The following is a 25,194-nucleotide window of genomic DNA, read 5'->3' on the forward strand; positions in this document are numbered from 1 at the left end:
TTGACGCAGTGCAGTGCTTCTGTGTTTATGTCCGAAAGCCGGCTCAGTATTGGCCGATGCTGATCACGTGAGCAGCACGACACGTGTGTGATACTGATGCAGGAGCCGGCCAATTCAGAGTCAAGAGTTTTGACGTAGAACACGGAAGCGCTGCACTGCGTCAACTGTGTACTTAATGACAGAAATTTCATTTTTGGGTGAAATAACCCTTTAACTAATTAACATTGTTACTAACATTATGTAACATTATTATTCAGATTATACCCATTAAAAACAGTGATCATTACATATATCATTATATTACATAGATTAGAAGAATAGAATTCATTGATTAATTTATTTTTCTCTTTTATATATCACACATATTACATTTAGTATTGCGAGAGCCTGTAACATTATGAATTTAAAATGCAATGAATCTGACAGTCCTGTTCCATAAGCATTACAGGTTTTTGGCAGTTGGTGCCACCTCTAGGAAAAGTTGTAGGAAGACTGTGAGTTTATTTAATAATCCCGGGAACAGCTTGAAGTGAATGAAAGGGATGTAAACCACAGAGCTGCTCAATATGAAGAGGATCACATAGAGGTACTCAATCTGAGGGTCATCAATGATGGGAGCCAGCACCAGGAACACTGCGGCCAGCAACACCAGGATGGGAATAATTATGGGTACCTTGGAAGAGTACACAGAAAGACATTTGTTGAATGTTAACTTGTTTCTCTGTCAAGGTTTATCATGTCATATTGCCCAATGGAAAAGACACAATGTTACTTTAAAATCCAGTTCAAATAACCAATAAATAAATAAATAAATAGCAAAGGTGGCTGTGAAAATAAATCTGCATTGTTTATCCTTTTTCATTAAAGTAAAACAATTGAAACTCACATTATGAAATACATGTTTTTCTTCAATGCATGTTGACCATATTATTGGCTCCCCTAGAAATTCTTATGAGTAAAATATGTCTGAAGTATATTCTCATTCATTCTTACATTTTTTAGCACACCAGGGTGATTTGTTAATTCTGCAGGTTTACATTTTATGTGTGAGCTTTGTCACTGTGCTCACACTACTGTCATTCACTTGCACGCTGGTTATGCACTTGCGCAGTTTGTATCTTTTTATTCACACTTTTGAATCATAGACTTCATTTGATAAGTCTATATTAAAAAAAAAAAGGTAACCTAAAGTGGTAAAATCTAAGGCTATTTTCAGACCGTGTAAGCAATATTGGAATTCATGCATATCGGAATTCATGCGACTTTTATGTCACTCTAGAGCAACATTTGTCACAATTCTGTGCTCATGGGAGTCACTGAAGTGAAGTGAAGGTAGTCAGTGAAGAACAGTGATCCCAGATAGCATGGCGACATTGATACAATGTTGAGTTTTGATTCAAACCATCATTTTGGTTGAGATTGACATTTCAATGCTTAATGTATGTTGGATCAGCAGTGAAATTTTGATGAAAGTCGACAGCACACATGGGCGAAGACAGTGACATTGAACTAACCATGATTTGTAGTTGATGAGCACAAGATCAGGTCTGTATCTCTGCAGAACACTAGTGGGTGTTTCTCAATCAGTGGGGCGTTTTTAAACCACAATGGGCTTTTACCCGATTTGCTCTAATCCACTGGGGGCTTGGTTTAGGGGTGGCCCTCATTATTTTAGCAAGTCTATTGAAAAATGGTTGAAAAACACCAATTGTACTTTGAAAATGTACTCTGATTGGTATAAGCCCATTTTGGATCTGTTTACTTCTCAGTAATCTAACTGATGCTTCCTTATTAGAGAGAAAACACAGGTGCATCATATACAGTAGTGTTGTTTGTTGAACCACCTGACTCTGGGTTTAAAACAATGGTGCATCTTTCTTATTATTTCTATGTTCTTTTGTGCTTGTTATTTGCATTTAATTAATTGTTACTGAATCTAATACGACATAATTATTTAAAAAGTTAATAAAGTGTTTGAATAAACCATCCACTTTTCTATATTCTTAAAAAGTGCATGCATCTTGCTTAACTAATATTTATTAGGAATTTTATGATTTAAGTTCCAATAACATTTTTTGAAGTGCAAGTGACATGAACATGAGCAATAATGTTATACTTTACACATAGCACATGTATTGCATATGTTACTCAATGCTTACAGAGCACCTTTCCTTCTTTCCTTTAGTAGGAATGAAGGCAGATGAGGATGGACAATTAAAAAAATGAGAAGCACTCTCCTGTTAATTGAGTTGTAGCTGTAGCTTGTCAGAGAAAGTGTTAATAGCAGTATGAACTGAAGGCATATATGGACTTTTAAGGTAATTAGAGAAACTACCTAGTTCACATTGTTATGTCTTTTATTCTATTAAATATCTAATTGTTAGTGTGAGGAAGAAAAATTAAAACAGCTTTTAAATATCAATCTACATATGCGGGGGACATCAGTTATGCTCATCTTAGCTTGCTCCTTTTAAGTTATTTTGAATAAACAGCTAATTTATTTCATGAAGCACATACAAAAGACCTGAACCGGAAGCGATCTGATCTGTTTTACAGAATACGGAAGTTAGATTGCGCATAACCCCTATTAAATTTGAGGAATGTAACTGAGCTCCATTCAATTCAGTCTGTTCTCACTGAAACACAAACACAAAAACTACACCTCGTGTTTGAGAGAGTGACTGACATGACTATTTTGTGATATTTAAACAGATTAAGGTCTACATAAGGTGAATCTGCAGCTTTAAAGAAATTTTCATTAAAAAAAAGAAAAAAAAAAACTTATTACTTGACTGCTATGCAGTTTCACAGAAAATGAACTGAGATTTTTGTAATGGCAATAATTACAGAAGTGTTTAATGCTCTTCATGCAGAGTTTAGCTTCAACACACCTGTCTGGTGTTTTCATTGATCCTAATGACCTTGATTCGCTGTTTCAGGTGTGTTTGATTAGAGCTGGAGATAAACTTGGGTGGAAAGATTGGACACCTTCCTATAGTGTTATTGAAGTGTTATAAATAATGAATATTCTGTGTTTAACAGTTTATAAAAAGTGAATTATATTGTGTATAACTTATTAACATTCTTAAATGTGACTGTATGTTTGACAACTGAATTGACTTGCTCTAAAGTAACATCATGCGTTCTTTTTCAGATATTCAGGGAACCTGTAGGAAAAGAGGCAGTGGTCTGATGCAAGCCAGATTTGGAAAACTGGACCACTTGTATTTATGATGACACAAGACTTCTGATAGTAATGTTATTTTTAACAGCTGTTATGCCTTTTTCTATTTCGCCGCACTCTTAAAGAATTTAATTTTCTATCTCTTTGTCATTGATTGTGTTAAACTGTCAAATAAAATAAACTGACTCAGCTGCTGGAAAGTTATCATTTTTTGTTTTAAATGGTTTTCCCCAAACTTTGAAATGGTCAGTGTGAACGTAGCCTAAATTAACTGGTTTTATTCAAGTCAAAAGTAGTATTTAACATCACTGAATAAATCTAAATAGATTTCATTTTATATCAACAAAACATTTTTATGGCTTAAATCAGGTAAAAATTGATTGTTAACTCTTTAAGTCAATATTTGCAGGTTACCACTGTTTAAAGTGTTAAAAGTCATATCTTGGCTGTTCTACAAACAAGTAATTCATTTTGAGTGCAAGGCTGGAAGATCCTCAGATACTTTGATCTTCTGAGATACAGACAATACAAAGACAGTGTTTAGCATACGGGCATCTGTCTCCATAACCCACTGAGTGTAGACGCGGGAAAGCTTCTTTCTGTCCTGTCCTTCCCACACATATGTTCCCTCTCACCCACTTCCTTCCTTTTACCCTTCCTTCCCTTTACTTAGGTTATTCAAAATGGTTATATGCAAAAGCCCTGCAACCAAATAATGAACTGGAAACAACTTAAAATGCAGTAACTTGTGAGTTGAAGTACAAAGAAAAGGCAGAACAATGCAAGATGCCTTCATTCACTATTTTTCAGGGCAGTGGTCCATACATGAGTACCTTCAGGGAAAAAGCTTCCATTGTGAAGCATGTAACCATCTAAAGGCTTTTTGCCCAGTATAGCAGATGATTTGAATTTCCCACATTCAGGTAAACACAATAACACACATTTGCAATGAATGAATGGATCAGGAATGGGTGTTCTCACCGTAATTGCCCGGGGAAGTTCAGGTTTCTTGATTTTTAAATACAGAAGACCTGATAATGTCATCCCATAGAAGAACCAGGCAGTAAAGCTAGAAAACAAATGGAATAATGTTAGAGAAACAATTCTGGCCAAATAGTTTTTGTGAAAAGGAGATTTCGGATTATCATGGCCCAAATTAAAAATTCTCCAATAATCTTCAGAACACGCTTATGCACATGTGATCAGGGTCGCATTAATTCACATGCTTCCATGAGCTGAAGCTTCTGTTTTTCTTAAGAAAAACAGAAAAATCGGAATTCAACAGATAATGCTTCAAGATATTTTTAAAGGACGTTTTGTTAAAAAAGATGAATATTATATTTATCTCTTTGTTTTAAATGTTTGATGGAGTACTAAGATATGCATGTCAACGTGATGTGTGGCACCTATGCAAACAAATTTTCCTAAGAGATGAGTAAAACTGAACTGAACTAATGCAGAAAGGTTATGCAAATTCAGGCACTATACCTGAAGAAGTTGATTATGCCCTGGAAGTCTCCCGGAATGAGAACAATAAGAGAAATGATTGTGTTGAAAATGAGGGCTGGAGAGGGAGTACGTCTGCGCATGTGAGCCATGGCCAGGATGTCTGGCTGAAAGAAAAGGAACATTTTTGATCAAACATAACTGAACATTAAACATTAAAAGGCCTTTCCCTTCACTCAAACACACACAAAATAACACTTAATTTCTGATTTAGCCATATGCAAAGCATGCTGAGAACTAAAAAACCTCTGCCCAGTTTTAGTTAATGCAACAAAAATCATTCATGTAAACCCAACACAAATTAAGTAAACTTCAATTTTAAATGACTGAACTCAATGAAATTAAGTTAGCACAAAATGTATAACAATTGTGTTGCTTTAGCTCATTTCAATTAAGTCATTTGAACAAGCATTTTTTCAGTTTGTAAAATTGGTTTAGAAGTCTGACATACAGGTTTTAGAACAATACATTCTTTATTTCTATCCAATCATCATTTTAAAATCATAGAGGCTTATTTAAGATTTAATGATATAGTTAGGGGTCCAAGCACAAAAGGTGCTGGAAAGGTGCATTTATTTAATAAATAAATAAATGTAATAAATGCAAATAAATGTTTTTCACTGAACTTTCTATTCATCAAAGAATCATGAAAAAAGTATCACAATTTCCACAAAAATGCTAAGCAGCACATCTGTTTTCAACATTGATAATGGTAAGAAGAAATGTTTATTGAGCAGCAAATCAGCATATATCAGAATGATTTCTGAAGGATCATGTGACAGGAGTAATGACTGGAGTAATGATGCTGAAAATTCAGTGTTGCCATCACAGGAATAAATTACATTTTAAAATAAATAAATTTTAAAATATCGTATTACCATAAACCGGCACATGTCTAACATAAACCCGCATTTGCTCTGTCTCGCACTTGTTAATGTTGTATCGTTTGAAAACAAATACTGGAACACACCATTTTTTAATATTTAACTTTTTAATAGTTAACAATGTCCAAAGGTCTTTGTGGCAATTATTAATGAATGATGCATTTAATTATATTTAAAAGGCAATTTATCAATATTAAAAACTAACTTGCCCAACTTTTCCTGAAACCACACTAATATGTTTGATTATTAAAATATAACAAAGTGTGAGGAATTCTGCATTATAGTCAAACGACTGATTTGACCCCTACTATTTTCAGTTATTTTCAAGGCAATTTTTCTTACCATGTGTCCCTCTCTTGCTGCTACGTAACACACTCGTCCTCCACTGAAAAAAGATCCATTTAGAGAACCAAAGGCTGAGAATGCTGCAGCAACGGACATCACCCAGCCCCATCCTCCTAATACTTTATTCCTTTCGCAAGAAACAAATAAGTGCTTACACATCATAAAACAAAAATCCTAAGAATATAACATTTTTTAATGGGTTTGGGCACATTACGCTAAATCACACAATTATATTATCTAGATAAACTGAATAGCGCTCAGAACCTTACCCCCAAGTGACAGCTACTGCACTGGAGGAAATCATCTCTGAGGGTGTCATAACTACCAGATAACTGACATTGACTAGCAGGTACAGGATCGTTACCATGGGAATAGCAATCATCAGGGCCCGTGGCAGGTTCACCTGAAAGACAAAATCACTTCATTAATGAGATTATTATAGTGATAAACAACACAATTTAGCAGTTTTATGAGACATCTCCACATTTATCACCTTAATCATATAATGACATTCTTATTTTAATACTAATATTCTTACTTTAAGTCTTTAATACTTCACTTCATCTGCTATGTCAACACTGTCAAAATCATAACATTGCAGAACTCAATCTCACCTCTGGTCTTTTCAGCTCCTCGGTAACATTGTTTAAGTTGTACCACCCAGAATACGACCACAGGCACTGATATAGTGCCATTCCAACGGTACTAATGCCAAGCTTTGTGTCTGCAAAGGCACTTTCTAGGTTGGAGAGGCTTCCATAGTTTCCCTGTACAAGTGTTACTATTCCTCCAATAGCTATTATCATTAGACCTACAAATTTGGCCACCATAAAGACCACCTGAGTCGCCATGGTAAAACGTATATTTAACATGTTGATAGTTGCAATCACCAAGATACATGCTGCGGCGATACACTTTACCACTAGTATGGGTGGTGTACAGCTTGGGTAAAATGGTGCCACAACATACTTAGCAAAGCTCAGAGAACCAGCTATAGTCGCAAATGGCCTCATCACAAACATGTTTGTAAAGGCCACAAAGAATGCAGGACAAGGTCCATAAATTCGCAGGATATAGATGTAGTTGCCCCCTGATTCTCTGATAATGGTTCCCATCTCAGCATATGAGAAAGCAGCAAACATGCATACTATACCACACACTGCCCAGACGATCAAGCTCGCCCCTGAACTCCCAACGTACACCAGTACAAACTGTGGAGACATAAAAATTCCTGAACCTATCATGATGCCTGCAACCAAAGAGACAGCACTGGTGAGCCCCAACTCCCGTCTTAAAGTCAGCTTTTCGTTTTTTATATTTTTCATTGTGCTGAAATGTCGTGCCGCAGAGCTTTGATTCTGAAGAGGATGAAATGAAGAAAGAGAAATGCTTCAACAAGATCAAAGTTCTTGTTCAATATTAACTACACTGGCAGAACAAGTTGTCATGGCTTCACAATATATTGGATTTACAAATAGACTGTTATCTTCTTGCAGATATATTATATGTGCTGCCTGATGAATAACATTGTGTAACCTCTGTAATCAGTTGTGCCAATGCACACAGTTTATAGAATTTTACTTGATAATTCAGCAGGGTATACACTTAGACAACTCTAGGGCTAGACAACACATTTAATTAACATAATTCTGATGTAGGACTGTTCAACTGCTATGAAATAAATCATCAAGCAACAGATCTGTATAATCATTTCTGAAAGATTGCACCACAATGAAATAGTTAGGTGTTTCATGAGTGATCTGAATAAGGATAAAGACATGCTTCATGAATTTATTTTATCAGTATTTTATTTTATAACCTATATATATATATATATATATATATATATATATATATATATATATATATATATATATATATATATATATATATATAAATTTAATATTCTTTTTTAATAATCTGATACAGGAATAATGTGTTTGTTAAAGAATGGCCTGTTTATTTCAATTATTTAAAAAGTATATTTTGGCACTTGTTGCAACAACTGAATAATATTCTGTGGTTGGAATATATTATTCAGTTTAGTAGTAAAGCTTTTACCTTCAGGAGTATGCCTTTCTTTACTAGTGGTTTAAAATTTATCTTTTCTAATCTTTTGGCCACTTCCTCTTTTTCCAGATCTTTTGGGTTTGGGCTAAATTCCAAGCTCGGAGCCTCCCCTGGGACAGCACACCAGATATGCTTATTTTACTCTTTTACTCTATTCAGTCATTTGTAAGTGTGAACATGTGAATACAACTGCCACTGGTAATAGGAAATTATTTTCTTATTTATTTTCAAAGATTTATTTTTGGTGTTTTTGCTTTCTTATTATGAGGACAGGAAGAAGACTGGAATCAGAGTGAGAGAGGGACGGGGATGGGGACGGGATCGGGAAAGTCGAAGATCGTCCAAAAATCGAAATTCGAAATCTAGTCACCCAAACTGGCTGTCAGCCCACAAGGCTATCAGTGCAGATGATAGGACATTATTTTCAACTTGACCACAATGTTTTATTCTCCATCATTCAATGCATATTGCCATACATAAATGAACATGTATGTTATGTCATTGCAGATTAAAATCTATAAATCAAAAATTTTATTGCATTTATGAAGAAAAGGTTCAGCACCCAAGGCTTTATATTCCCTCAATGGTGTCAGTGTCTTTGGGCAGATTGCTGTGGCGGATTTCCAGCAACGGCCATTTTAGGATTGTTTGTGATTTGGTCTTAGTGACTCAAGGAGTCCTCTTCTTGACTACTCCTAACTTTTCATGGATTTAGGAGTTGGTTTTAGTGCTAAAATGCTTTGTGAAATACTCTTAGGCTGCGCTCACACTGTCAGTGCAAATCTGATTATTTGTGTATCTGATTGGAATCTGATCTAAAAAGATTGACTGTAGATCTAAACAGATTTGTAAAAATCGCATTCCATGTGATTTTTTGCCTTTCACGCTAAATCTGATCAGATTACAATTGGATATGCTCAAAAATTGGATTTGGACTGACAGTCTGATTGTAGCCTTGGCGTAAAAATTTAGGAGTCCTACAATTAGGACTGACACAGCCATTATTTTTAAGAGTTTCTCATAAATTGACAAGTTAGGAGTTACATTTAGCTAAGATGTTTTGTGAATACAGCCCCTGACATGTTAAATAAGGATGGCATACAAAATGTGCAAAGTGATGGCACCAAGAGTGAAAACAACTAATATAACAACCCCACAAACGATAGACAAGGGCCAAATACTAATAAGCAGTCCAGAATAATACATATTGAGTGAACAGGCCAGGGTAAACAGGTGTAAGTCATACACATATAAACAGCCCAGGAATAATTTCTAATCAAGGGTCAGCTTGCACAGTGCTGCCTACATAAAGGCCAAGGCTGATGAGCTAACAGGCCAAGGGTTTGTAAGAGAGTTAGTATTCAGGTGGGAGAGATATCTAATGGTGCTTACCTGAATCAGGCTGATAGACGGACTTTATAATGATATTGCTGAAGGAGAGTGTTAGAAAAAAATATAATTATCATCAAATAGTGGAAAAAGTGGAATAAATGTAATATTGTGGAACTGTCTGGCAGCCTCAAAGTCTAAATTGCAATCAGGGTGGATAAATGTATCAAATTAAGTTGGCTTGAGAAAGCAAGATGCAGAGTTATGGTTTTATTTAACAAAAAAACTAACTAACAAAAGTACCCCGTGGGGAAAAACTCAACCGTTAGATGACGAACTGGCACAGGACTGCAAACACAAGGAAAATAAATAGGAGAGTAAACAAAGCAGGTAACAATTAAGGTAGGGTGACCATATTTTGATTACCGAAAACCAGGACACTCGGCCTGGCGATGAGATACTCAAATGATACTCGAAATTTACTCAAAGATGTCTTGTAATTTCAATACATTTAAAGTTAGGCCTATGCCTCCTCTGTCTGGACAGAAAATTGTTATATTACAAAATACTATCTATAACCAAAGACACAAATTCAGATAGGAATCCGCGACACTGAGAATATAGTTACCTTTATGGAATAATCCACTAATGTCTTGAGATACAATCTGAACTAATATTCTCAGTTGCACGTGCATTATTAATATATGAATAGTCTCGTAACACCGGTAAATTTAATGGCCCAATGAAAAACAATGAAAACCAGGACATTTTCATCTTTATAAAAACAACCAGGACAGCCAGGACAGGATGTGAAAACAGGACATGTCCTGGGAAAACAGGACGTTTGGTCACCCTAAATTAAGGACAGCCAAAAATCAAATAACATGAAGTGCTAGGTAAAGACAATAAGCAGGAGAACACATGGCACATATAAACAAACATGACATATATGTTTGTGCTCCATGTGCTCAAACAAAACATGACACAAACATGCAGCCGGTGAGAGCTGCGTGTCTTGTGCTGTGGCTCATGATGAAAAACATGAGCCACAGCACAAGATAAAACAAGAAAGCATGCCGCTGATATAAACACAAATTGCATGCTACACAGAACACAGCGAACTAGGGCTGTTCGATTTCGGATTTTTTGGAATCAATTCCGAATCCTGTTTCTGGAATCGAAAGAATCAAATCCAAGAATCGATTCCTCACTTATTTTCGATACTTTTCTTTTTTCAATACCAACACAGTTTCTAACATTGTCGCATCTTACCGTGTCACACAGCGAGAAACTCTCTACACCGGGCTTGACAAAGCAACCGTTGCAAATCCATTTGTCCTTCCTATTAGACGTTGCAAGTGCTGCTTGGTCATAAATAGAACGAGGCATTAATATGGAAGTAATTTAATGCCAAATGTTTTTGAATTAAAAAAGCTTGTTGAATTACAATAATTGAAAAAAATATGAATTGCATTAACCGTGCTTGCATTTTAATGCATTGAATTGCTTGTTGAATTACAATCATTTTAAAAAAATCCATTGCATTAACTGTGCTTGCATTTTAATGCATTGAATTTTTAAGTCTTGCATTAAATTCAACATGGTTGTATATTTAAGCAATGAACATTTCAGTTCAAAAACAGATTTTCATTATCAAAAATTCAAGAATCCTATTCACTTTTCAGATTTCACTTCCAAAATATTCGATCTGTTTAAAAATACAACCTATAATATTCAACAGGCAAGTTTCAGACCATTTATTTCGCTTTACAAATTCGCTTCCACAAATTCAGTGGTTCAAATTCGACAGTAAATTCAACCTTTCACATCCGGGAACAGCAGGAAAATCAGTGGATTACCGAGCATAATCTCATCTGCAGTAAGTCGTCTTCGCCAGCAGGAGGTGCAAGCGCGTCTTGACAAGCACCAAAGCAATAGAGACGAGAGGCCTTCATAACACGTCATTTGCCGAAATGGACCGAGCGGTGAGTAAAAGTTATGATTTTATTGGTCATTATACTGTATTTATATGCGTAAAAGGTTGATTAAGACCCAAATCATTGTTTACTCAAGTGTCTAAGTGATTCCTCTTTACCCCGAGTACACAAACACCTTTTTTTTTACTGTAAAGGTGATATAATGTGATAAATATAAATCCAGAATTCTCTTGCCTTTGGTTTTTATATACATTTTTAGTAAAACCACTGTAATATGCTGAAACAGAGAGTGTATTGTTTGGTTATGCCACTATGACAGGATACTAAATAGCACCATTTTTATATAGCACCATTAAATACAACCCAATCGCAATTATAAAATAAATAAATATAAATAAATAGGACTTCTCTCTGCTATGACCAGGGCTTTGTTTCTCAAAAGCATCGTAGGCCCAAGTAGATCGTAGAACCATTGTCAACACTCACGATGCTTTAACGATGTGTTTAAAATAATCATTATTTAAATGTGTGTTTAAGTGCAGTGTTTGTTCATTGTAGGATATTATTTTACTTTCATGTATCTGGCCAGCAATACTGAGGTATTTAACATGTCATTTTATATAATTCCCTTTAGCAATTGCTTTTGGATTATGTTTTGGAAAGACTCCGTTCACGCTTGGAAAATGCTGTTGGACGCCTGCCCCTCGACATGGACTACCTGGAGTTTATCTGCTCTCAAGAATTGGTCTTTTTAAGTGCTGTGTCCAATTTAGTTACCATCCCACCTGATATTTTCGGGGGCATCACAGAACTGCTCAGACAAGTTCGACTAAACCTGTCAGACGGGGAGACGTGCACTTCGACTATTCTGCAGGAGTCAGGGTCGATGGGACGGCCACGTCTTCTAATCTCACCGAATTATATCACCAATCTCCTGGACATGAACTTTTCTGTTCCAACCATTGCTCGCATCATTGGAGTAAGTACACGCACAGTATTCAGACGAATGGCTGAATGTAACCTCTCCATTCGGGCACGATATAGCACTCTCACGGACGAAGAGTTAGATGATTGTGTGACAGATGTAAAGCAACACATGCCTCAGTGTGGATACAGAATGATGAGAGCAGCTTTAAAGGCGCGAGGACACCAAGTGCAGTTTGGCCGGGTCAGGGCAGCAATGCACCGAGTTGATACAGTGGGAGTCATGTCCCGAATGGCACAATTGGGCTGCGTGGTACGAAGGACCTATTCAGTGTCAGGTCCTAGGTCAATAATGCACATTGACACCAACCATAAATTGATTCGGTATGTTTGTCAGGCTTGTTTACTCAGTTATTGCATGTTGCAGTCATTATCAGAAAGATATGACTGCTTTTTTTTAACACATTTGCATGATATTTTTGTTTCAGCTACAATATAGTCATCTTCGGGGGTGTGGATGGCTTTTCACGCAAGGTAATGCCCACTCTTAACTAATTTTTAACTTATCTATATTCACTATCCAGAAAATAATTTCCTCTGTTTAATAGGTCATGTACCTTGGAGCTGCATCTAATAACCTTGCTACAACTACCTTGGATTTTTTTCAAGAAGCAGTGGAGACATTTGGCTTCCCTCTCAGGTAGGCTACATGTCAGTAAGAATTGGATGATCTTGTCATAATATTCAGTTTAGTTCAAGTTCAGTAAATGTAATGATCGACACTTTTAATCATCCTTTTAATCAGCTTTTCTACATTAAGGCACGAAAGCAACGTTTGCGTTATATTTGTTTTTTTTTTAGCGGGTACTCTTTACACGTGTACAACGTGTTTTTTTTTTTTCTATGGCAAACAAAATTTGCTGCAGCGTTTGTTTCCTTAACTTTCCGTGTCTAGTAGCCTACAACTTGCTGCCATACTGGATTTGTCCTCTTTTACGTCATACTCCGGGATTCCTCCTATTTAAGGCACACTCACATCAAAATCTATTATAACGCATTGTAGTCTGTGTGTTTACCTGGCCACAGATTAAGTGTAATAAGTATAAATTAATACTTTTCAAAGTAAACATATGATTTTATTTGTTTGCAAAACTCGACATTTAGGCTTGATTTCACAGATTAAGCCAGAATTAGGCCTTAGTTCAATTTAAGCAGCTTTTATAAATGTGACTTAAAAAGATTATTAAAAACATACTGTTGTGAATCTTAAGACAAAACAGTTGCACTGACATATGTTAAGATATTCCAGTGCAAGTTGCTTTCAGTTTAAACAGCTCAAATATTTATTTTAGTCTAGGACTACATTAAGCCTTGTCTGTGAAACTGTCTATGAATTTTACATCGAGTAATTTAATATTTCTGAGAAATTCGTTTCAATCTCTATGCTTAAACACCCATGTTCTTAGGGTACGAGGAGATCAGGGTGTCGAAAATGTGGACGTGGCTCGCCTGATGTTCACAGTTCGTGGGACAGAAAGGGGAAGTTTTATTTCAGGAAAGAGCGTCCACAATCAGCGGTGAGTTAAAATTGTGTTTTGTTGAAAATATATATATATATTTTTTTTTATGATTTATCAACCTGTACATAACATATGCCTAAAAATGTTAGATTCAATTGACATATAACTTTTCATTTCAGTATTGAGAGGTTGTGGAGAGACGTCTGGTCATCAGTGACAAATGTCTACTACGATGTTCTACATGCTTTGGAAGAAGGTGGCCACCTTGATATTTCTGACCTTACTCATCTGTTCTGTTGCCACTATGTATTTCTCCCACGGCTTCAAGATGATCTCAACCTTTTCCGAAACACCTGGGACAATCACCCAATACGCACAGAGGGTAATATGACTCCTAACCAGCTGTGGGTGATGGGAAGTGTCCGCAATGCTGTACCTGAGCCTGACATAGAGGTATGTTTGTGGATTTTTACAGTAAAAAAAAACAAAAAACAAAAAAACAACTTTGATTAATCACACTGTATTTAATACAAGATATTCAATACAGTTTTTGTACTGTATTGATGCTACTTATTCTATGTTCAGAACTGTAATTGGGATGTCATTTGTGATATTAAATGCTCTATATTTTTAAGGGATTAAGCATACCACACATAGACTGGGAGAGTAGTGGACTGAGTGTTGATGCACATTCCAGTATTGTTGTGCCTCAAACCGAATGTCCGCTGACTAATGAGCAAATGGAAGCACTCAGAGAAACTGTAGACCCCAAAGGACCCTCACAGACTTTTGGCTGGGACATCTATCTAGCTGCACTTCATTTTTGCCAATCAGTTCTTATGGAATAACTGTGATTTTCATCTTCTGTTTTGCAGAGGCAGAATTCTATCAGTAGCAATTAAGAAATAATTAATATTTGGACTCAACAATACGTTAAAATGAATGAATAAAAAAGCCTGCATGTAAGAATTGTTGTTTCTGTGTAATTTGTACTTTTTTGTTTGATTTGACACTTCCTTTAGTTAGTGATAAGCACAGTGGATTATGGATTTTTTTTATTTTTTGTTCAAGAATTGACTTATTGCTTAGATTTAATATTTGTACTCCCATTGAACATGTTCAAACATACATTTTACATAAATTCAAATACTTTAAAAGAATAAAGTACTTGATGATACTTTGCAAAATCTGACAAGCTATGGAACAACTGTCATTCAACATTTCTTTACCACTGCATGAGAAGATCCATTGTGGAACAATGTAAGCTTACAATGTCAGAGACTGCATGTACATAACATTAACCCATTACTTAACAATGGAATGTACTATCTTATAGCATAGTATCAAAACATAACAGCATGATCAACAAGCATTATGTACAAAGCAATCCTAAAAAGAAAAAAACTTGTAAGCTGGATTTTAACAAAGCATTGGTCGTAAGTGCAGTAACAGCATCTAATAAAAGTGTATATCACTGTGTAACAAATGTAACATGTACATGTGTCTGAAAATTACACATGGCCAAAACCATACTTGCAAGTGCCAATGCACATCATCAAGTCCTTTGTGAAGGACTGGAAATTGTTGTAGTGCCCTGGTAGTCGGAGAACACAGAAGCAGGTAGAGGATTTTGGGAGATCACTTTTCACAATTTCCACAGCCATATTTGCCTCCATCCGCTCCCATCCGACCCAGAACTTCAGAAGGTTTTTTAAGTCCTTGCTGGATGCTGAAATAACAGAAGTTATAATTCTCTTATCGTTTACTCACTCTTTCAGAAAAACAAACTGTTGTCTTTCACTTGTGATATTTGTGATAAGATCTATATAATGGAATTTCAGAGGGTCTAAAGATGTAAGTTTCAAAACAGGACATAAAAAATTGGGTAACACTTTATAGTAAATTTAATAAAACCTAAATAAGCATTATATAATGATCAAATCATGAATTCACATAGCTAGAAATATAAGATGTGCTTATTAAAGGGATAGTTCACCCCTAAATTCAAACTGTTCATCATATAAAGCGACCAAGCCCCTTGAACTAAACTGCTTTATTCCTATGGATTAGTTTTACGATCTCTATAAACTTTTTGAAGCATCTAATTGGTAGTTAAATAGATGTCAGCAGAGGGACAGAAATCTTTCAGATTTCATCAAAAAGATCTTCATTTGTGTTTACAATATGAACTACAGTGTTATGGGTTTGGAACGACATAAGGGTAATTAATGACAGAATTTAAATTTTTGGGTGAACTAACACTAACTAATGAACTTATGAAACATTACATGTTGATTTATTAACAGATCATTATTTAATGTAAATTAAAATGCTAACATGTCATTAAACTTCCAATTCATATGATTAGCACTTGTTGTAAATCTACAAATGTCATTAAACTCCAGTTCATATATTACCTAATGCACTTTTTTACACTTACAAATGTACAAATGCAAAAAGGCATTTTTATAGCTATGAGTGATGTGGATGTTCAAGAGAAAATTGAAGAATATAAGAATGACGGGTCACACTTTATATTAGGTGTCTTAAACTACTTGTGAACTTGCGTCATAAAATATTTTGTACAATGTACATATTGTGTTCATGTTCTATTGAAAACACACTAGCTGCAATTGAGGTGGGATACGGGTAAGGTTAGGGACAGGTTTGTTGGTATGGGTATAGCTTTAAGAGTTGGTAAAGGGGTCTAATCTTAACTAATCACCCTTTAAGTGTTGTTACAGTAGCTATAAGTCCAATGCACATAAAGGTAGTAAATGACTAATAGTAAACATTTATAAACATTTACAAATTATGAATATTTTCAACTTTAGATTGGGCAGAGCAAAAACATGAACGTAATAATTTAATGATTGGTAAAAAATACACACCACAACAAAAGAAGAGCAAATTTATGACCTTACAGGCTGTGATTATGAAATAATATGTAATTTAAATTGCATGATCATATAAATTCAAAGTTTAATGACATTTGTAAGCACTTCAATTTACAGTAAATAATCTGTTAATCATTATTTAACGTCTAATAAGTAAACATTAACAAGCACATTATCTCAAATTTCTAGCTATGTGAATATACAATATATTAAAGGGTTCCTAATATGCTTTTTCACTTTTTCAATTTTAGTTAGTGCGCAATGTAGCTGTTTGAACATAAAAAAAAATATCTGCAAGTTTGCAAAGCTCAAAGTTCACACCAAAGGGAGACATTTTATTTTACAGAATCCCCTTTTTGGAACTACAACGAATGGCTTGTTTGGATTACAACATATTTTTTCAGGCTTTATGAAGTCATAATGTTACTCATTTAAAAAACCTCCGCCCACAGAATACGCAAAAAAAGGAAACAAGGCCTGGTTGAGCTGCATTAGAGAAGACAGTGCTGGTGCTATGTCAAATAAACACTTTTTCCACAACGTTTCATAAACTCATTTGTTTGACCTTCCTAAGTCTGACAAACTTTAGAGTAGTGAGAATTTATTCAGAAAACTGTTCATGAACATTATAACCCCATTATATGTGTGTAGCACATTTTATGGAAAACTGCTTCCAGAACCTTAGAGAGTAAAGTGCAGCTACGCATAAAAACTTCTCCTAAAAGATGGAGCAGTTCCCATTTACTCTGGTGTTTATGGATCACAACTTGTGTAATGTCTTTTTATTTATAGTTGCGTTTTCTATTAACAGTTCTAAAAAGTTATATGTTGTTGCTGCAATGTAAACAAAGAGAAAAGCTTTGCCTCTGCTCACCTGCAAGCCATTATTAATGTTTGAAAAATGAGACATGAAAGAATAGCTTCTTACATTAGGCTTCTTACACTTGGACTTCAACTGCTAATTAAAAAAAAAACTCAATAAGAACTCTGTTGAACTCTTCAAACTCTGAGGCATATACCTGTCTCAATGAACTGCTTTAAATACCCTGTGATCCGTTCCTTTGTGTCAGCTGAGTATTCGTCATCATCTTCGTCATCACTCTCTCTAGGCCAGGAGATATGGGAAAGCAGCATCTAAACAAGCAACAGAATGAGAGTCTAAAATCAGTTTTGTATTCATGTTTGTCAAAAAAAATGGCTATTGATATCCTGTTTAAGGGAAAAACCATTTGTAGTCCTCTTATCGAGAAGAAAGCCTTACTTCAGGAGTGCATGAATCCTCTGATTCCTTGGGGAAGAATACCACATCCTTCCTCTCAGTTAGAAGAGGCCAAACAAAAGTGTCTTTCAGTCCTCGTTTGATTTGTTTGATTTGGCGTGTTCTTCTCCCGAGAACCTACAAAATACAAATAAATGGAAAAAATAAATTAATTAGATTAAAATTTCAACAGACAGAACAAGTACCTAAAGAAAAATTTCACAACAGAGCATGTTGCTCTTGCTGTACTGCTGTTATTATAATGAGAATTTTACATTCTTATACAAAGAACATAACCACAGACTGAAAATTCACACAATGGAAGAAAAATTGAATAAACAAAATCACAGAAGGGCAAAGTTGGGCACAGCATCAATTATGACCTGCTGCCTCAAAGAACTTTACAGTTATAAATTAAAAGAATCAGGATACTACATAACATACATTATATAGCTCTGTTTAAAAGATCATATATACAATCTAAACAGTAAATGAGTAAAAAACTATTCTTATACTTGTGTAACAGTGTCATTAGAAGCATAATAAAAAATGCATTACCATGTATTCAAGTAAATTAGTTGCAAAATATAATTGAAATGCATAGAAATAAGGGCACTTTCCGTTGTCACAGATACTATCTACAAATTTTAATTACCGCATGTGACAACAGACGTTCGTAGAGCCACCTTCTATTTTCTTCTGTTGGACCAGGAAGATCCCAAGACAAACACAGTTCCAGGACTTTATTAGACTGATCATTATTCAATGGAGACTGTCCACTGAGCTAAAAAAATATGTATACACACACACACACACACACACACACACACACACACACACCAGCAACAACATTAAATTCCAAATAGGTAAAACCATTTTCCAAACCATTTTCCAGTATACATATACACACCAAGTTGATGGTCTCTCGTATGTCAACGTCTGGGCAGTCCTCCAATTGCAAAGTGGCAGTATCTTGAGAACCTTGAAGGAGAACATGAACAAAAGCTCTGCTAAGCCCTGCAAGACATGGGCCACCGTGCAGAAAGGAATGGCCTAGCATTCTCCCCGCTACTAAGAAGAGGTCACTTTCAATGAGGAATTGTGACGATGAGGGCACCAAGTGGTCTGGCTGTCCCTCAAAGAGGCAAGTAACTCCTGTGTTTCCTGTTAATTTAATTGTAAATCAGCATTATGTAAATCCCATCAAAATAGTTATTCAAAGTGTACATTTTACAGTGCAACTAATAAACTGCATACCCAAATTCAAACTGAAACCATACTTCAGTTTTTCAAGAATTATAGAAAAAAAGTGCCTGGTGACGCCATCACCAACTGCAGCATCCCCTAAAATCAATAAACATACAGTAATTAAAGCTGACATCATGGATACACTATATGAGCTACATATTTTATAGCATAGTTTCATTTTCTCTAGGCTGTACCTTCAAGTTGACATTTAACAGGACATGCCCACTCTACATTTCTTTGCTTGTAGAAGTTGATCAGTTGCCTTTCCTGTTCTTCAGCACATGTTCTCAAGTCCATACACATTAAAAGAGGTTTCCCTGTCTCATGCAGTCTGAGAATTTCCTTTCTGTACAAGGTCGTAGCCACTTTTGGATCTGGATGGGTTTTCCAATCTGGTAAAAAAAAAAAAAAAAATTGCATTTATTCCAAAATCATGCAAAATCAAAAGAGCTCCGTTGCACATCAACAGAAGTGTAATTTTTTCCATCTCTACTTATTTACCATAAATTAAAGATAAACTATAAAAATAAAGACTTCTTTAGAATGTCAGCAATAGAACAATGTCAAAAACAGTCACATCATCCTCTTTTGCACTGTACAAAAAAAAAAAAGCCAAAGGAAAAACAATTTGATTACCATTATCCATGTATGAAAACTCAGCAGTGTCATTCACTTCATTATCCATACATGACAACTCAGCTGTGTTGTTATTTTCATCATCCATAGGTCTATAATTTAGGAAAGTGGAAAAAAATTAAAAATGCTGTTTCTAATATGAGGTAAAGAGTACATTTATAAATCAATTTCTTTTTCTGTTCATTTTCTGTCCGGCTTGCACACCTTTCCCCACATTCACTGGCATGAATTTCCAAGATGTCAAGGGGCATTTCTTCTTGACAAATAGGACAGCAAGCCTATAATATAGATATACAAACAAATTTCCTAACTTCAAAAAAATAATTTTTTAAAAACTTTTTTTGCCTCAGTTTGCAATTGACCTTTTGATTAAGCAAGAAATGCATGTATGCAGAGAGAATTTACCTGTACATTGCTCTTTTTCTCACTTTCCACATCATGTGCCTCATGCTGAGTTTCATCCTGACTTTCATTTCCATCTTCAACCACAACAACATCAGAACAAGTCTTAATGTGGTTTGTGAGGATCTGAAGTGGGTACAGTATTTTGCATTTTTTGCACATTGCCTTAGGCATATCTCGAAATGCTTCTGATGATGGTGGCAAGGGAGCGATATCTAGCTCATCTTGTAGTGGAGCTATATAGATGACAGAATTCTCCCCTATTTTGGAGGTTTTGATTAGCCTGCCTGTGTACCCACAGTCTGCAGGTGCCACAAGAGAGAGCTTCCGACTTCCCCAACCCCCTGAAAGTATAAACAACAAGTTTATATATATATATGGGATGCACCGATATGAAAATTTTGGCGATACGATAATTCTTTATATTTGAAAGCCGATAACCAATCCATTGGCCATTAAATCTAAATCAAAATTTTTATATAATTATTGAGAGCCAAACAAATGTCTCACCATTAAATAATTTAATTAAATAATTTGCCAGACTTGCGCTGCACATGTTGCATTAACTGTATTAACATATTTCAAGATATTCAAAACCATCATTGTGAACAGTGCACATCTGAAGTGTCTCAGCTGAGGGAAATAATCCATTATTTATTGGCTTTAATATATCAGCCAAATGTTCTTATCAGGCCGATAACAATAACATTAAGATATATATAGCCTACATACAGTGCTTAACAAATTTATTAGACAACCACACAATGTAAGGTTTGTGCCACAGCTGCCCAAAACTAACAGTATTGGTCATTACCAAAATAATTTATGTTTCTGTAATGTTAATCCACCAGCATGTGTAAGCTGAGCTCTTTAGTCGCAGTTGGCCAAGTCAAAGTCTAGACTGAATCCTATTGAACAAATTAGGTATTTAATGGATTCAAAGATACAGTAGATTGCACAAAAGTTTAATCAAAAGCAAGTATTTGGGAACAACTAGAAACTATATGGAAGTCATCAGAGACTGTGGAAAAGCACTGTACATAAAAAAAAACAAAAAAAACTTATCAGCTGTTATCAAGGTCAAAGGACTGCATACAAAATATTAAGTTTTTGGTTATTATGAGTGAATAAAGACTATTTAGTTGTTTCAGTTTGTTATTTGCCTAATAAATGACAATAGCATTGTCAACATAGTTTTAAACAAGTTTTTGACAGATTCCTAAAATATTTGTGTTTTCTCTTTATGGCAGGTGGTCTAATAAATTTGTTAAGCACTGTGTAGGGGTGTAACAGTTTTTGGCCTGAACCATCACGGTATGGACGTCACGGTTCAGTGCATAGTCAGATGATGAATACAGTCTGTCACAGGCGATCCACACTCTAATCCAGAAGGCACTGCACATGGTAATGTAACGCTGTTTACTAACCAGTAACCACCACAACAGGAAAAATAGCAAAGAAAAACAACAGACAATCTATGCATACGTGTAGTCTCGCAGCCAGTGCTTCAACCATGGAAAAACATCAATAAAACAGCCTGAAAATAATATCTTGCATATCATTACATTTACCTCAGGCAAGTCATTTAATGTCCACAGCATGTTAGTTTACTGGAGAAATTAACTCTAAAGGGAAGCATTTCACTAAATATATGCACTATATGAGCTTACATATTCATTAACTTTACTTTACCCATTAGTAATGTCTCAATTATTTAAAGGTACAATATTTTTTTGTCTGCTAGAGGTTGCCTATTCAAAACAAAGGCTTTGATTGATTGATCCTTTAACTGCTGGATGGTTTGTGTTGATAATTGACATGCAATTCATTTTAAAACTTATTGTATGATGGAGAAAATGCTGTATTACTGTTACTAAAAATAAAGCTACATCTGATTATGCCATGTTAGCTACTTCACAAAATAGTGTTTTTCTCTGAGGCGTGGTAAAGCATGGTACTCGCAAAAAATCAAGACAATTAGATTTAAACAATAAGACTAAACGTGTCGAGCTATATAACAATAATTAGTTTTTTGTCTATAAATGTATCAAAACAGTTGTTCCCTTGTCTATTAAAACATGTAAATATTAAAGCGTCTTTGGTGTTTCCAAGGTTTCTACAAAATAAAACCGGAAACCGAGGGTAACGCGGGAATGATGTCATTGACAGGCGACTCCTCACACGTCCCGGAGCCTTGGGTAGAACTGCAATTTTCTCACGATTTACAAATAGTTGGAAACATTTGGGATATTGTAAGTACTCAAGTGAACAAAATATATAACACTGGCCTAGTGATTTTTGGATATTTTACTGCAAAATACTTATATATTGCAGCTTTAATATATGTTTAAATAAATCTGTCATGAAAACAAGTTATGACAGTAACCATGTAAATTATTAAATTTCAAAGATGAAGTGGAGAAGTTAATGCAAAACCTGCCTTAAGTGCAATTTACATGTTTTTCTTTTTATTATTTATTTGAGTGTCGATTATTAAATCTAAAAATAAAAAGGCAACTGAATTTAATTGTTTGGGTTCTGTTAAAGGGATAGTTCACCCAAAAAATATAAAAGTTTATACAGGTTGGGAACAACATGAGGTTGAGTAAATGATGACAGAATTTTCATTTTTGGGTGAACTATCGCTTTAATATTATAGTAATGTGCAGGAAAGTGCTCTGGGTATAGTTTACTGCATAGCTGACTGTGACTTTGTGACTTCGATACCGAGGTTCATACCGAACAGTCATGTTTGAGTACCGTCACTCCCATAATATATATATATTTATATAGATGGATAGATAGATATTACATTTCCTAATAACACACTAAAGCAGATTTCTCTTATGGAACATCTAATGTGCATAACACTTCAGCACAGTACTGTTCTCTCTGTGTGTATGGATGTATGTATGTGTGTGTAATTTATTAACTAAATATTTAAACACTAGGTCAACCAGTTACTGAAGGCAATAAATATTACCTGATGCCTTATAAAGAAGCCAACCACCAGTTACCTCACCAAGTTTTGGATACAATTCGATGAGTTTATCACATAACTGTTAAAAAAAAGAAAAATAGAAAAGAAACAACTGTTAAAGATAACAGGATTATTTAATCTAGCTGCTATCGCTGCTCTGTATGACCATTCACAAAAATAAATATATGAACAGGTTCTCCTTGACATGGCACATTACCTCCTGATGAGTCATGTTTTCATCAAGAGTGGCAGTTCTGCGTCCAAGTCCTGCTTGTGTGTGGAGCAGTTGATCTGGACCACTTGGGGACCGCTCACATTGGGCTGGCAGCAGATGGAACATGACCTGAAATGGTTTTAGTTTAACGGGCACAGGACATGGTCCGGTGAAGCGCCGTTTTCCTCTACGATTTGAAAATAATCCAGGAAAGGACCTGTTTTAAAAATTGGAACATGGAGGTCAGAACAGACCTATGATTCATAATAAACCAGGAATGTAATATACAGTTTCTACTGACCTGGTCATTTCTGTTTGAACAGAAGATGGCCCCGGAGTTTGGCATCTGACATTAGATGATCTGACAAACCAAACAACAACAAAAAAATAAATTTAAAAAAAAAATCACAATTTCTATCACAATGTATGTGTTTCAATTTAATTAAAACGTTTGGGGGGAAAAAATGCAATACCTGTTTAGACCCTGACTCGTAGAAGGCCCATCAGCTTTTTCTTGTGTCAATAGTGACAAAAGGTGCCTTGCTGATCTCAGCACTTCATTGTCTCCCTTGTGAAACAAACACGACATGGATGGAAGATGGAAAGTAGCTTAACAAAATATTACGTCATCATAAATATCAAATTATTAATGTAGATACAGGACTGTGTTTCTGAAAAGCATCGTGAGTGTTGACAATGGTTCTACGATCTACTTGGGCCTACGATGCTTTTGAGAAACAAAGCCCTGGTCATAGCAGAGAGAAGTCCTATTTATTTATATTTATTTATTTTATAATTGCGATTGGGTTGTATTTAATGGTGCTATATAAAAATGGTGCTATTTAGTATCCTGTCATAGTGGCATAACCAGACAATACACTCTCTGTTTCAGCATATTACAGTGGTTTTACTAAAAATGTATATAAAAACCAAAGGCAAGAGAATTCTGGATTTATATTTATCACATTATATCACCTTTACAGTAAAAAAAAAAAAGGTGTTTGTGTACTCGGGGTAAAGAGGAATCACTTAGACACTTGAGTAAACAATGATTTGGGTCTTAATCAACCTTTTACGCATATAAATACAGTATAATGACCAATAAAATCATAACTTTTACTCACCGCTCGGTCCATTTCGGCAAATGACGTGTTATGAAGGCCTCTCGTCTCTATTGCTTTGGTGCTTGTCAAGACGCGCTTGCACCTCCTGCTGGCGAAGACGATTTACTGCAGATGAGATTATGCTCGGTAATCCACTGATTTTCCTGCTGTTCCCGGATGTGAAAGGTTGAATTTACTGTCGAATTTTAACCACTGAATTTGTGGAAGCGAATTTGTAAAGCGAAATAAAATGGTCTGAAACTTGCCTGTTGAATATTATAGGTTGTATTTTTAAACAGATCGAATATTTTGGAAGTGAAATCTGAAAGGTGAATAGGATTCTTGAATTTTTGATAATGAAAATCTGTTTTTGAACAAATATTCATTGCTTAAATATACGACCATGTTGAATTTAAAGCAAGACTTAAAAATTCAATGCATTAAAATGCAAGCACAGTTAATGCAATGGATTTTTTTAAAATGATTGTAATTCAACAAGCAATTCAATGCATTAAAATGCAAGCACGGTTAATGCAATTCATATTTTTTTTCAATTATTGTAATTCAACAAGCTTTTTTAATTCAAAAACATTTGGCATTAAATTACTTCCATAAACCACTCAACATATGTTTTCTCATGTAACATTACTTGTGCTGCTGGTGTGTTGTTTAATATAGATTTGTGTGTACGATTGTAAAATGATTCTGCCAGTGTAAACTTAATAAGCATTTACACATATTTGGAAATTGTATAGGC

The 25,194-nt window shown here is 35.1% G+C and overlaps 3 protein-coding genes across 4 annotated transcripts; 1 reads left to right on the plus strand and 2 right to left on the minus strand.

The window, feature by feature from the left end:
• Positions 1–283: 283 nt before the first annotated feature.
• Positions 284–7,439, minus strand: LOC125271022 (b(0,+)-type amino acid transporter 1-like). Its single transcript, XM_048194953.1, has 6 exons — positions 6,534–7,439; positions 6,189–6,322; positions 5,917–6,046; positions 4,673–4,797; positions 4,166–4,253; positions 284–673 (listed from the first exon to the last, which is right to left on the minus strand). Exons 1-6 carry the CDS (start codon positions 7,242–7,244, stop codon positions 443–445), a joined length of 1,419 nt encoding a protein of 472 aa, XP_048050910.1. The 5' UTR covers positions 7,245–7,439; the 3' UTR covers positions 284–442.
• Positions 7,440–11,569: 4,130 nt separating this feature from the next.
• On the plus strand, positions 11,570–14,547 carry LOC125271508. The gene is made up of 6 exons (XM_048195546.1): positions 11,570–12,563; positions 12,668–12,713; positions 12,788–12,879; positions 13,646–13,756; positions 13,879–14,152; positions 14,335–14,547. Exons 1-6 carry the CDS (start codon positions 11,965–11,967, stop codon positions 14,545–14,547), a joined length of 1,335 nt encoding a protein of 444 aa, XP_048051503.1. The 5' UTR covers positions 11,570–11,964.
• On the minus strand, positions 14,209–24,911 carry LOC125271016. 2 transcript variants are annotated; one of them, XM_048194947.1, is made up of 15 exons: positions 24,459–24,911; positions 23,808–23,902; positions 23,636–23,695; positions 23,338–23,551; positions 23,124–23,199; positions 20,144–20,484; positions 19,943–20,016; positions 19,739–19,830; positions 19,297–19,494; positions 19,112–19,198; positions 18,765–19,018; positions 18,510–18,638; positions 17,858–17,992; positions 17,616–17,730; positions 14,209–15,428 (listed from the first exon to the last, which is right to left on the minus strand). In XM_048194947.1, exons 1-15 carry the CDS (start codon positions 24,468–24,470, stop codon positions 15,211–15,213), a joined length of 2,100 nt encoding a protein of 699 aa, XP_048050904.1. In that variant the 5' UTR covers positions 24,471–24,911; the 3' UTR covers positions 14,209–15,210. The 2 variants fall into 2 exon arrangements, with proteins under 2 accessions (XP_048050904.1, XP_048050903.1); XM_048194946.1 differs by lacking the exon at positions 24,459–24,911 and having other exon boundaries at positions 23,808–24,189.
• Positions 24,912–25,194: the final 283 nt, after the last annotated feature.

This window comes from Megalobrama amblycephala, linkage group LG7 (assembly GCF_018812025.1).
Source record: "Megalobrama amblycephala isolate DHTTF-2021 linkage group LG7, ASM1881202v1, whole genome shotgun sequence".
Taxonomy (NCBI): Eukaryota; Metazoa; Chordata; class Actinopteri; order Cypriniformes; family Xenocyprididae; genus Megalobrama; species Megalobrama amblycephala.